At 46.6% G+C, this 12,929-nt stretch overlaps 1 protein-coding gene across 9 annotated transcripts in view; it reads right to left on the bottom strand.

The window, feature by feature from the left end:
- Window positions 1–12,929, bottom strand: part of EHMT1 (euchromatic histone lysine methyltransferase 1) — a 96,795-nt gene that overhangs the window by 37,429 nt on the left and 46,437 nt on the right. For 7 of the 9 annotated variants that reach the window (XM_087704789.1, XM_087704783.1, XM_087704784.1 and 4 more), the window contains exons 8-10: window positions 12,555–12,701; window positions 6,144–6,264; window positions 2,252–2,386 (exon numbers count right to left, since the gene is read on the bottom strand). In XM_087704789.1, the coding sequence (XP_087560915.1) occupies window positions 2,252–2,386; window positions 6,144–6,264; window positions 12,555–12,701 (403 nt within the window). The remainder of the gene's footprint in view (window positions 1–2,251; window positions 2,387–6,143; window positions 6,265–12,554; window positions 12,702–12,929) is intronic. The other 2 variants (XM_087704791.1, XM_087704790.1) reach the window with 1 other exon arrangement.

The following is a 12,929-nucleotide window of genomic DNA, read 5'->3' as shown; positions in this document are numbered from 1 at the left end:
GACACGTTGATGGCACCCTGAGGATTCCTTATTGTCAGAAATGTCCGTTTGGTCCATATTCTTTGCGGTCCCTATTTAGCTTTCCTGTCCTCCAGCCGTTTGGAGATTAGGAGAATTCTTGGCCAACACATTCCAACCATCCGGGGTTGAGGAATGTTCTTCCAAGGTGCCTGCATTGGATCGACACATCTGCAGCCTTCCAGAGAGGACAGGAACATGCCGTCTTTTGATTTCAGCCCAGCTATTGGAGCTAGATTGGGGGTCTGGGCTTCTACATCCTAAAAAGCAGAGACATCCCCCTGTCAACAAAAGGGCGCACAGCCAAGGCAATGATTTTCCCAGTTGCAACGGATGGCTGTGAAGGTTGGACCATAAGGAAGGCTGAGAGCCAAAGAATGGAGGCCTTTGAACTCTGGTGCTGGAGAAGACTCCTGCGAGTCCCTTGGGCTGCAAGGCCATCCAACCGGTCAGTCCTAGAGGAGATCAACTCTGATTGCTCTTTAGAAGGCCAGATCCTGAAGAGGAAACTCAAGTACTTTGGCCACCTAATGAGAAGGAAGGACTCCCTGGAGAAGAGCCCAATGCTGGGAAAGATGGAGGGCAAAAGAAGAAGGGGATGACAGAGAAGGAGGTGGCTGGATGGAGTCACCGAAGCAATCGGCGTGAGCTTAAATGGACTCCAGAGGATGGTAGAGGACAGGAAGGCCTGGAGGAACGTTGTCCTTGGGGTCACGATGGGTCAAACACGACTTCGCAACTAACAAACAGCAGCACTTCTCATACAGAAGCAGAGGTGAGGAAAAGAATAGGAGAGAGGAGAAGGAGAGAGGAAGGGGAAATAGAGAAGAGAAGGATGGTAGAAGGAAGGAAGGAGGTAAGGAGAAGGAGAGGAAGGTAGTGCTGTTGTGGAACAGGTATAATATGGTGTAGGGAAAGCAGAAGAGCAAATGAGAGTCATTGTGGGTAGATGGTGAGAGGAATTGATAGAATATTGGAGAATACATAATAGTGTTTGTTAAGATGTAATGGTATACTTGTGGATACTTGCATGAAAATAAAAATTAAAAAAGCTCTTCAAAAAAACCCCACAATATTTCGCATAGAGGCTACTCAGAATGGTTAAACTAATCTACTATCTCTTGAACTGGACCACACTTCCCCAGGGCTGTTTCTCGGCAGCTGCCGCTAGAAACCGATGCTCTCCACCCACACGGGTGGGTGGCACCGTTTCTCAAAACGGTGCCTTGCCAAAGCTCTTAACAAGTGGGAAGGGAGAGAGAAGGGGAAACTCCTTCCCGCCAACTCGAACAAGAGCGAAGACCACGGTGGGCTCGGAAGGGAGATGGACCAGGGTCTCCTACCAGCAGGGCAGACTGCGTCTCACGGCATGGAGATCAGAAGCAAATGCCACCTCGGGAAATAAAACTCGGCAGCCAGATGAAGCTTCCCCGGTTGGGCCAAACTGTGGGTCGGGTGACTCTGGCTTCCCAGGTAGCTCATAGAAGTCTATGGGATCTGAACTCTGGTAAGAAGCAAGAGGGGCTATTCCTGGTCAGCAGAGGAGCAAAGGAAGAAGAAACCAGAGCTGGAAGTCATCTGAAGATGCGGAATGGAGAGGGTTTTGCAGAGTCCAGACCCACCCTCGTCCGTCAGAATCGGAACACAGCAGGGAAGGGACCTTGGAGGTCTTCTAGTCCAACCCCCTGCGCAAGCAGGGAGACTCTATAACAGGGTCAACACCACTGAAGGTGCCGCCAGTGAATGGAGAGGGTTATGCAGCGTCCAGACCCACCCTCGTCCATCAGAATCAGGACACAGCCGGAAGGGACCTTGGAGGTCTTCTAGTCCAACCCCCCTGCTCAAGCAGGGAGACTCTGTATCATTTCAGAGAGGTGGCTGTCCAGTTTTTTTTTCCCCATTTCTTTCTTTAAAACCCTCCAGTGATGGAGCACCAACAACTTCTACAGTCCTTAATGAGGATTCTCCCCCAATATATTATTTTTCTGCCCCATCTCCCTCTTTTTCTCCTGAGGTTTCTGGGCCAAGGGGGATCTACTGCTCTCTCCATTGGATCCATTGTGACACACACACACACCCCTTCCATCTCTCTTTATACAGGACGCCAGTCTCCTCCTCCTCCTCCCGTTAAGCAGCCACCAGGGGGCATCATCTTAATATAGAGAAATGAATCCAAGGAAACAAAGATCCAAAATGGTACATGGCCATATTTAGAAACCTGACACACACTCACCTTCTGGTTGCGAAGGCAGATCTCCCTTCACCCGCAGATCCAAGGAATGCAAAGGCACCTCCAGGTACTCCATGCTGTCCTCCTGCCCAGCCCCCTCTTCGCTCCCCTGGGGGGGTGGCTTGTAAGACTCGGGGCCTGGGATTGAAAGGCATGAAGGCTGAGAACGCCAGGAAGGAGCCCTGCGCGTATCTCTCTCCTCAAAGGCCACATTCATCGCCTAGCAGACAGTAGGCAGGCTGCGCCCGCCGAAGGATCGGTAAATACAGATGCGGAGGGGAAAGACAATTAAAAGGCAACCGCTGGGCCCCCTGAGCTCTCGGGGGGGGGGGGGGGAGATCTCCCTTTTCTCCTTCTCCGGGATCGGAGGGAGATCTCCTCCTGTTGCACAGTGGGAAAGTTCTCGGCTCCCAGGAAGGTTAAGCTTCAAATGGGGGTAGCTTCCCTTTCAGAGGAAAGGAAGGAAAGGATGGGAGGGAAGAAAGAGAAAGAGAGGAAGGAAAAGAGGAAGAAAGAGGGAAAGGAAGGGAAAGAGAAAGGGATGGATGGAAGGAAGGGATAGGAGGGAGGGAAGAGAAATAAAGAGAAGAAGGGAAAGAGAAAGAAGGAGGGGAAGGAAGGAAAAGAGAAAGGGATGGGTGGAAGGAAGGAAAGGATGGGAGGGAAGAAAGAGAGGAAGGAAAAGAGAAAGAGAAAGAAAGAGGGGAAGGAAGGAAGGAAAAGAGAAAAGGATGGATGGAAGGAATAGAAATAAAGAGAAGAAGGGAAAGAGAAAGGGATGGATGGAAGAGAAATAAAGAGAGGAAGGGAAAGAGAAAGAGAAAGAAAGAGGGGAGGGAAGGAAGGAAGGGAAAGAGAAAGAGTTGGATGGAAGGAAGAGAAATAAAGAGAAGGGAAAGAGAATGAGGGGGAGGAAGGAAGGAAGGGAGAAAGGGATGGGTGGAAGAAAGGAAAGGATGGAGGGAGGGAAGAAAGAGAAAGAAGGGGAGGAAAGGAAAGAAGAAAGGATGGGAGGGAAGGAAAGAGGAAAGAGAAAGAGGAAGGAAGAAAGGAAAAAGGAAGGAAGAGAAAGAAGAAAGGATGAGAGGGAGGGAGGAAAGAGAGGGGGAGGGAGGGAGGGAGTTGGGTTCCTCTTGGCTCACCCTACTCAGATGCCAAAAGCCTGGCAGAGCCCAAGGCAGACGAGAGCCAATCATCCCTGGACACCAGAAGACACCAGGCGGAAGGCACACACAATCATCGTCTCCCTATTCAGCAAGGCGGAGCCTGCTAATCAAAACTAATATGTGGGAACCAGTTCATGCTTCTTCTCCACTTGCACTTCCATCTTTCACACACACACACACCGACAAACAAAGCCCTTCACACACACCCCTGCCACGTGGGAACAAGCAAAGGGCGCCCAAAGACCAAACGCCCCCCATCGTTGGGCCCTTCCTTCTGCCCAATTCAGGTGCCATTGGCCCAAGGGCAGAAAGATCCCGGCGGTTGTGATAAAAGCCCAACGGCACAACGAAAAATGAAATGATAGCTTAGGCACCAGGAGGAGGCCGAACTACTGCAAGGGGTCAAGAACCGGAGTTGAACAGCCCTACACGTTGAGACGCAAGACAACTTCCAGTAGGAGCGCTGGTTTCTTTTTTGACCCCTGGACCACTCCTATCCCTTTCCTACAGATGGAGCGGCCGTTTGGAAACGACCCCAGGCATTTTGCGGGGAGTCCAAGATCAACTCAGGGCCCACAACTTTCTCCCGAAGAAAGGACAAGCGAAACCACCAGCGTCTCATCTCAGAAACGAGAACCTCCAAGATTGAGGACAACCCAACCCAACTCAACCCAACTGGTCACTTCTCCTATCAGACACAGCGCTATAAATATTGATGGGCGCAGCTGCTTTTCCACCCACATGTGAAGCACCTGGATACGGCTATTCTGTTTCTGCCGGCATTTTGGGGAAAGTCAGGAGCCCCACTGGGTTTTCCAAGCTCCTTGGATTATCTCTTAACCAGTAGCTAGTTAAGAGGATCCAAGATATCACAGGCTCCGTTTTGAAGCCCACAATCCTGCTTTGACGGACTGTAATTTTTTTAAAAAACCACCCAGAGAAGGACGGACACATGCACCGCCAGGGTCTTTGATCCTGAACTTGGCCCATAGACCAAGGGACCAGAAAGGTCCATCTTTGTCTCGCAGAACAGAAGAAGCCTCTCTATAAGTCAAGATTGTGTTCTGATCGAGGCTTCCCAAGAGTATGAAGCCAACTCCTGGTCCCGACAAAAACCCCTTTTATTGATTGACTGTGAATTCTGCTCATTCACATCCAGCAAAGTCTTTCAAGGGAGGATTTACAGTCACATACTTTCTCTGGCTTGGAGAGTTGCCAGGACGATATCTGCAAAACTTGGCAAGGAGCCTTGGAGAGTCACGAACCAATGAAGCGAACTGATTGTCTCCTGCAAACTCCACTCCCCTTTCGCTCCTCTTTTATTTCCTCTGGGAGGGGCCATTCATCGTCCACCTGTGGCCTTACTCCCAAGTCGACCCCCTGTTCTTTAGCTGTTCCCTTCGCCTGGCAACTCTGCACATGCGCACGCTGGGAACAGGCTCCCCCTGTTCATCTGTCTCACTGATGTCTGACTCCGAAGGCAGCTGATAACTCGCATACAGCCCTGCCCCCCTCATTAGAGCCTTCCCCAGATTCCAGGACTGGCCCAGGTTCCTCCCCAACCTCCTCACTGTCTGAATCTGCTGCCAGTTCTGCTGGCTGCTGGCGGGCTACAACAAATTGGAGAGGAAGGCAATTTGTAGGCTCCAGATGTTCGGCCAACTGGCATCTCCACACCAATCCTCCAGGAGAGCCTCATCACCCATCCTCTTCCCTTGCGGTCTCCGGTAAAGAAGCACTTCAGTAGTAGTAGTAGTAGTAGTAGTAGTAGTAGTAGTAGTAGTAGTAGTAGTAGTAGTAGTAGTAATAATAATTCTAAATTTATCAGACTTGAACATTCTGATTCTACAAAAAACCACCCTACTTGGAACAGCTTATATCCTCCGACGTTACCTTAACAGTTCCTAGGTCCTTGGTTAGGACTCGAGCTGTTGAGCTACCAACCAGCCCCCAAGGCTGTGAATCTCACCAAAGATTAACCACATAATAATAATAGTAGTAGTAGAATACATAATAATAATAATAATAAAAAATAAAAATGTCCAAGAATTTTACAAGATACATCAACAAATTGCAGCTTCCTGAAATAACACCAGTGGAACTGCAAAAAACTGCGCTACTCGGAACATCGTACATTTTAAGAAGGTACTTGGTTGATACCCAGGACGCTGGCAGCAAACCGTATCAACCATTAGCACCAGTCACTGGTACTTGTGATGCATTTTTGAATGGTCAGTTGACTGAGTTTCATGCTTAATGAATAAAGTATAATAATAATAATAATAATAATAATAATAATAACAACAACAACAACAACAACAACAACAACAACAATATGAAGGAGGAGGAGGAGGAGGAGGAGGAGGAGGAGGAGGAGGAGGAGGAGGAGGAGGAGGAGAAGAAGAAGAAGAAGAAGAAGAAGAAGAAGAAGAAGAAGAAGAAGAAGAAGAAGAAGAAGTAGAAGTAGAAGTAGAAGATGATGATACATTGATACATCTTAAGAAGGTCCTTGGTTGATACCCAGGATGCTGGCAGCAAACAGTATCAACCATTAGCACCAGTCACTGGTACTTGTGATGCATTTTTCGATGTTCAGTTGACTGAGTTTCATGCTTAATGAATAAAGTATAATAATAATAATAACAACAACAATAACAATAACAATAATAATAATAATAATAATAATAATAATAATAATAATAATAGCAGCAGCTGTCCAACTCCATTACCTATCAAGTTGGGTTTTTTCTTTTTATTTCTCCGCCTTCGTTTCCGTGTAGGTTTCAACCAAGGGCTCTCCGTTTTCCCTTTCCGCTTCATCATTTTCTTCTTGAGGCTGGATTCGGAGCTCTGCAAAAGCACCAGAACCAACTGTTTTAGGGGAAGGAGGCCTGGCCTGCCATGGTTACGGTGGTCCCGGTTCTCGCCCCCCCCCCTCCTCCCCGAACAGCCCTTCTCTTGAAAGTGGCGAGGACCAGAGGAGCACAGTTGAGCAACATTTAGCAAGAAAGCTGCTCTTGGAAAAGATCACGTAATGGACGGCGGAGGGCAAGGAGTCAGGGCTGGTACGTGGCAGGATAGAAAGTGCAAAAAAGAAAAGATAATAACGTCCCCGTTTTCTTACGGCGGGTGGCCGTCCAGCTTTTCCCACAAGCGAAGTAAAATAGAGGGGGGGAAAGGAAGGAGAAGGAAGGAAGGAAGGAAGGGAGAAAGAAAGGGGGAGGGAGGGGAAGAAAGAAAGAAAGAGGGGGAGGAAGAAAGAGAGAGAAAGAGAAAGGAAAGAGAGAGAGAGAAAGGAAAAAGAAAGAGAAAGAAAGAGAGAGAGAAAGAAAGAGTGGGAAAGAAAAAGAGAGGAAGAAAGGAAAAAGAAAGAGAAAGAGGGAGAGAAAGAAGAAAGAGAAAGGAAAAGAGAGAGAGAAAGAAAGGGAAAGAAAGAGAGAAAGAAAGAAAGAGGGAGGAGAAAGAGAGAAAGAAAGAGGGAGGAGAAAGAGAGAGAAAGAAAGAGGGAGAGAAAGAGAGGAAGAAAGGAAAAAGAAAGAAAGAGAAAGATGGAAAGAAAGAAAGAAAAGAAAAGAGAAAGGAAAAAGAGAGAAAGAGAGAGAAAGAGAGAAAGAAAGAAAGAAAGAAAGAGGGAGAGGAAGAAATAGGGAGAGAAAGAGAGAGGGGAAGAAAGGAAAAAGAAAGAAAAAGAGGGAGAGAAAGAAAGAGAGGAAAAAAAGAGAAAAAGAGAGAGAGGGAGGGAGAAAAAGAGATAGAAAGAAAGAAAAAAGAAATTCAGCCTACCCAATTGCTAAAGTTAATCCGATAAAAATTACCCACTTAACCAAAACTGGCTACCTTCCCTTCGTCGACGTTTTCCTTTTCTTCCGCCAGCACATGCTGGAGCAGAAGCCCACAGGTAGCCCTGTGAATTATAACCATTTCTTCAGTGACCCTTCAAAGTCGCAGCGGTCACCCGCCAGGAAAAAAAAAAGTGACTTAGCAACAGTTGCAGCCCCCCGACACTTCCGTGGCCAAAATTCACAACAAGCCCCTTGCTTAGCAAATCCTGGTCCCAATGAAGCCGAGGACCGGTTTCCCCGAAAACGAGACCTCCCCGGATGATAAGCCCAATCGGGCTTTTCAGCGCATGCACGAAAATAAGCCCTCCCCAAAAATAATAAGACCTCCCCGAAAATATTGCAATACAGCCACGAGGTGACCACCGCCTTCTACACCTCAAAAATAATAAGAACTCCCCGAAAATAAGGCCAAGCGCTTATTTCGGGGTGGGTTTGTCAAAGGAAAATAAGACCCTGTCTTATTTTCGGGGGAAACACGGTACGTAGCGTAGGATAATTGAAGTCTCAGCTAACAGCAGTGGGTTTGTTAAAATATTTTGCCCCTGCCTTTTATTGATCTGAAAAATAAATTATAAAAGAAATTCCACCTCGCCGAAGAACGACGAAAGCCTTCCAGCCATCACTCTACGCAAGACACTTAGCTACAGATCAATAACAAGAAATAAAAACAGCTTTTGGGAAGAAGGATGTGAAGGTTATAGGAAGCGGTCGGTCTGAACAAACCAGGCACAACAAAAAGAACCCAGTTAAGAGGTTAAAACACATCCCAGGCTGACCTTGGAGCCAACAATCTTGGTTTGTTTACCATGAAAGCAGAAGAGATGGATTCAAATCATCACTGAATAGGATCCTGGGTTAGAAAACTTACCTGAAACCAGAGTTTGCTGTTCTAGGCATTACATGTCACATTGGCTCAGTATCTAGTCATTAAGGTTCCCCTCGCACCTCTGTGCTAGTCGTTCCCGACTCTAGGGGGCGCTACTCATCTCTGTTTCAAAGCCGAAGAGCCAGCGCTGTCCGAAGATGTCTCTGTGGTCATGTGGCCGGCATGACTCAATGCCGAAGGAGCACGGAACGCTGTTCCCTTCCCATCAAAGGTGGTGCCTATTTTTCTACTTGCATTTTTTAACGTGTTTTTGAACTGCTAGGTTGGCAGAAGCTGGGACAAGTCACGGGAGCTCCCTCCGTTACGCGGCACTAGGGATTTGAACTGCCGATCTTTCTGATCGACAAGCTCAGCGTCTTAGCCACTGAGCCACCATGTCCCTTGAACTGTCCCTACCTCCCTTTACAGGAAGCAGACCATCTCAAGACCCGAAGGTCCTTCTATCTCAAACATATATGACATGTCAGTCTTTAATCTGTCTCCCTGCGGGGTTCCCATATAGGCAGCCTCTTTGTTCATCACACTAAGCCAGTCTTACCTAAGTGGGACAGACTCCAGGGAAATGATCTCAACCGTCCTTGCAACCTCTTTCCCGATTGTCTTGCCCAGCTTTGCTGGATGATTCACGGGTTTTTAAATCAAGAGTCGGTTGAATAAATAAGCCATTGCGGCTTAACCTGCACAGAACACTCGGCATACATGGATGGCATGCAGCAAACTGGGAAACCATCTCAAACCTTCAATATAGAACGTCCCCCAAGGTGGATGGGGGGGGGTGTGTGTTCCAAAAGGGCACCTGGACTTTCTTAGTCTTTCCTTTGAAAGCATTTCGCTTCTCATCCAAGAAGCTTCTTCAATTCCAACTTGGATGAGAAGCGAAACATTTTTTTTAAAAAAACTTGCCTTTTGGAAGAAAGACAGATAGATGGAGAGGGAGGGAGGGAGGGAGGGAGGGAGGGAGAGAGAGAGATCTAGCTAGAGAGAGATCTAGATAGATCTAAGAGATAAAGATAGAGATCTAGATAGAGATCTAGATAGAGATCTAGATAGAGATCTAGATAGATAGATAGATAGATAGATAGATAGATAGATAGACAGACAGACAGACAGATAGATAGATAGATAGATAGATAGATAGATAGATAGATAGATAGATAGATAGATAATCTAGCTCTCCCTCTCTCCATCTGTCTTTCTATCCAAAGATGCTTCTTCCAAAAGGCAAGAACTTTTTTTAAAAAAAAAATTTTTCGCTTCTCATCCAAGTTAGAATTGAAGAAGCTTCTTTGATGAGAAGCAAAATGCTTTCAAAGAAAAGACTAAGAAAGTCCAGGTGCCTTTTTGGAACAAAATAGATAGATCTAAGAGATAAAGATATAGAGATCTAGATAGATAGAGATATCTAGATAAATAGAGATATCTATCTATCTATCTATCTATCTAGATATCTAGATATCTAGATATCTATCTCTATCTAGATAGAGATATAGATAGATAGATAGATAGATAGATAGATAGATAGATAGATAGATAGAGAGAGAGAGAGAGAGAGAGAGAGAGAGAGATCTAGCTAGAGAGAGATCTAGATAGATCTAAGAGATATAGAGATCTAGATAGATAGAGATCAAGAGAGAGAGAGACAGAGAGAGAGAGAGAGAGATTGATTTAAGAGATAAAGAGATAGATAGGTAGAGAGAGAGATCTAGATAGAGATCTAGATAGAGATCTAGATAGAGATCTAGATAGATAGATAGATAGATAGATAGATAGATAGATAGATAGATAGATAGATAGATAGGAGTCATAAACAGAGAGAGAGAGAGAGAGATGATAGAGGGAGGGTGGGAGGGAGGGAGGAAGAGAGAGAGAGATCCCTCCAAATATGCTTTTTCCATATATAATATCCACTAAGCTGTGTGAGGAGATCAGTGCGATTTTATATATCATACTTAATCAGTGAGCGTTTATATATAACACTGATTAAGCCATAGTTTATAGTTACACTACATCCAGGGCATCATCGGGCGCTCTGTTAAACTACAGCAGAACTACGATTCATGGTCATGGTTTCAGAGAAATGCCTCCCATCACAGCTTGTCAGGCCACAACTTGATGGGAAGCTTTCTTGTGATCCAACTGGAGTTGTTTTGTAAGCCAGGGGGGGAAGAGTCACCTTGGTAACATAACTATTAATTCGGTTAGAAAACAAGAGGACGAAGAGTTCGGTTTGTATGCATCTCCTAGAAAGATAGGCTGCTTTTATTTATCAAGCCATTGCAAAATTAATTTTCCTGTTAATGTTCCATGAATTGTTTTGGCTACCTACTAATAGGTGAAGATTTAAGACAGTCATAAATGTTTAAATTTAAAAGGGGGGGGGGGGGAAAACCCCAGCCAATTAAAAATCCTTTAAGAGAAGGCAGTTCAATATCTGAACATTAAATCTCTTACGCCAATTAGGACGATTACTTCGTTTGGAAGAATTGACTTTTCCCCAAGGTTTTCTGTCTACACTTTGGTCCTATTGAGGTATACGATACAAATAATAATGATTGAATTTTACATCCCGCGGAGACCAAATCACACCGCATTTGCAAGGCAGATCTAAAACAAACCGAGGAAAACCCAAGATATTTGAGGACTGGTTTCAATAAGAGATGGGACAGTTGGAAAGATCAAGGTTTCAGATCTGTACATTTTGCAGGAACTGGTTATATACAAGACTAGCTGGATTTGGTGGGAAGGGAGCAGCGTTCCGTGCACCTTCGGCGTTGAGTCATGCCGGCCACATGACCACGGAGACGTCTTCGGACAGCGCTGGCTCTCTGGCTTTGAAACAGAGATGAGCATCGCCCCCTAGAGTCGGGAAGGACTAGCACAGATGTGCGAGGGGAGCCTTTACCTTTATCTATACGAAGCAGAACTTAAATCTTCTAGATTTGGACATTTTCTTCCCCCAGCTAAATGTCACAGATTAACACAGATTCTCACTATTCAACCCACAGCAGAGAAGATCCCAACGGAATGCCACAAGGTCAAAACCCAACCCCTACTTTCCTGACAACACACAACACCCAAATCAGGGACCAACTGGTTTGGTTTTTTTTTCGTTGCTAACCTCAGCACCTTCCTCTACCCAACAGACTCAGAACTCTGAAAGATTTCTGTGCTCGGATTACACGACGTAAATTAATCCATGGACAGCCATGTGGGTTGAGAATTTGAGGCCAACTCCTGCTCCGCTTGGGTGGAGGAGAAGAATGGGCCCCAAGGAAAAAAACAAAACAAAAGGAGACAAAACCAGGGATAGGAAATCCAAGCCAGAGTTTGCAGAAGGACAGAAGAGATGGAAAGCCCTAGGGAAGCAGGACTTGGGGTAACGGGAGGGAAAGGGGCGAAGAAAGCTCCAGCATGGCGCCACAGATGATCCAGCTCTCCTACCAACCCACTGGCCACAAATTAAAGGCGGCGAGAAGCGTAGAATCAATGCATAAGCCAGCACGTTCCCTAATCTGGGATCCTTCGAGTAGGATAGCCCAGGGGTCTCCAAATCTTGGTAACTTTTAAGACTGGTGGACTTCAACTCCCAGGATTCCTCAAGTCTCCAACCTTAGCAAGTTTTAAGACTGGTGGACTTCAACTCCCAGGATTCCTCAAGTCTCCAACCTTGGTAACTTTTAAGACTTGTGGACTTCAACTCTCAGGATTCCTCGCTCAGCCATGGTGGCTGAGGAATTCTGGGAGTTGAAGTCCACAAGTCTGGCTGGATAAACCAGGGCTCTCCAACCTTGGTGACTTTTAACACTGGTGGACTTCAACTCCCAGGATTCCTCAAGTCTCCAACCTTGACGACTTTTAAGACTGGTGGACTTCAACTCCCAGGATTCCTCGCTCAGCCATGCTGCCTGAAGAATACTGGGAGTTGAAGTCCACAAGTCTGGCTGGATAAACCATGGCTCTCCAATCTTGGCGACTTTTAAGACTGGTGGACTTCAACTCCCAGGATTCCTCGCTCAGCCATGGTGGCTGAGGAATTCTGGGAGTTGAAGTCCACAAGTCTGGCTGGATAAACCATGGCTCTCCAATCTTGGCGACTTTTAAGACTGGTGGACTTCAACTCCCAGGATTCCTCGCTCAGCCATGGTGGCTGAGGGATTCTGGGAGTTGAAGTCCACAAGCCTTAAAGCCGCCACGGTTGAACAGCCCTGTGGTATCCTCCGTCACAGCCCTTCTGGCAGGGGAATGATGCGCGTGGTAGCCCAACCCAACTGGCAATGGCTGTGTGGGTGGAAAGGAGCCAGTTCTGGTCCCACTGAAGCCCAAAGGTCCGAGCAATGGCTCTCGATAAGCAGCAACAGTAGCAGCAGCAACAGCAGCAGCAGAAGCAGCAACAGCCTCGGGGCGTGTCTTGCCTTGCTTCCTGCAGTACTCGGCCCTGGGCAGGGTCTGTCTGGGCTAGGTGCCTGCTTCTCTCCTGCTTCTTCCAGCTCTGGCCATGCCTGTCTGGACCGCACCTTGGTCTTGGCACCTGGCAACCAAGAGCAGACCTCTACCGAGGCCTGGCAAGAAAGCAACAGACTTTAATGGAAGTCCACTGTTTCCCCCTTGAAACCAACAAAAGAGCAAAAAAAAAAAAAACATGGTTGCAAACCAGATCAGCAAGGGAAGGAGGGAGACAAAATAATAACAACAACAACAATAATAACAATAATAAAAGGAAGCGTCTTCCACCAACAATGGAATTCCTTTTGCTGGGCCTGGAGGGCGTTGGGCTCCTCGCCAACCGC

This window comes from Thamnophis sirtalis, unplaced genomic scaffold (assembly GCF_051295495.1).
Source record: "Thamnophis sirtalis isolate CommonGarterSnake01/CBP01778 unplaced genomic scaffold, rThaSir2_p1.2 scaffold_2, whole genome shotgun sequence".
NCBI lineage: Eukaryota > Metazoa > Chordata > Lepidosauria > Squamata > Natricidae > Thamnophis > Thamnophis sirtalis.
This window is presented reverse-complemented; position numbering and strand designations above follow the sequence as displayed.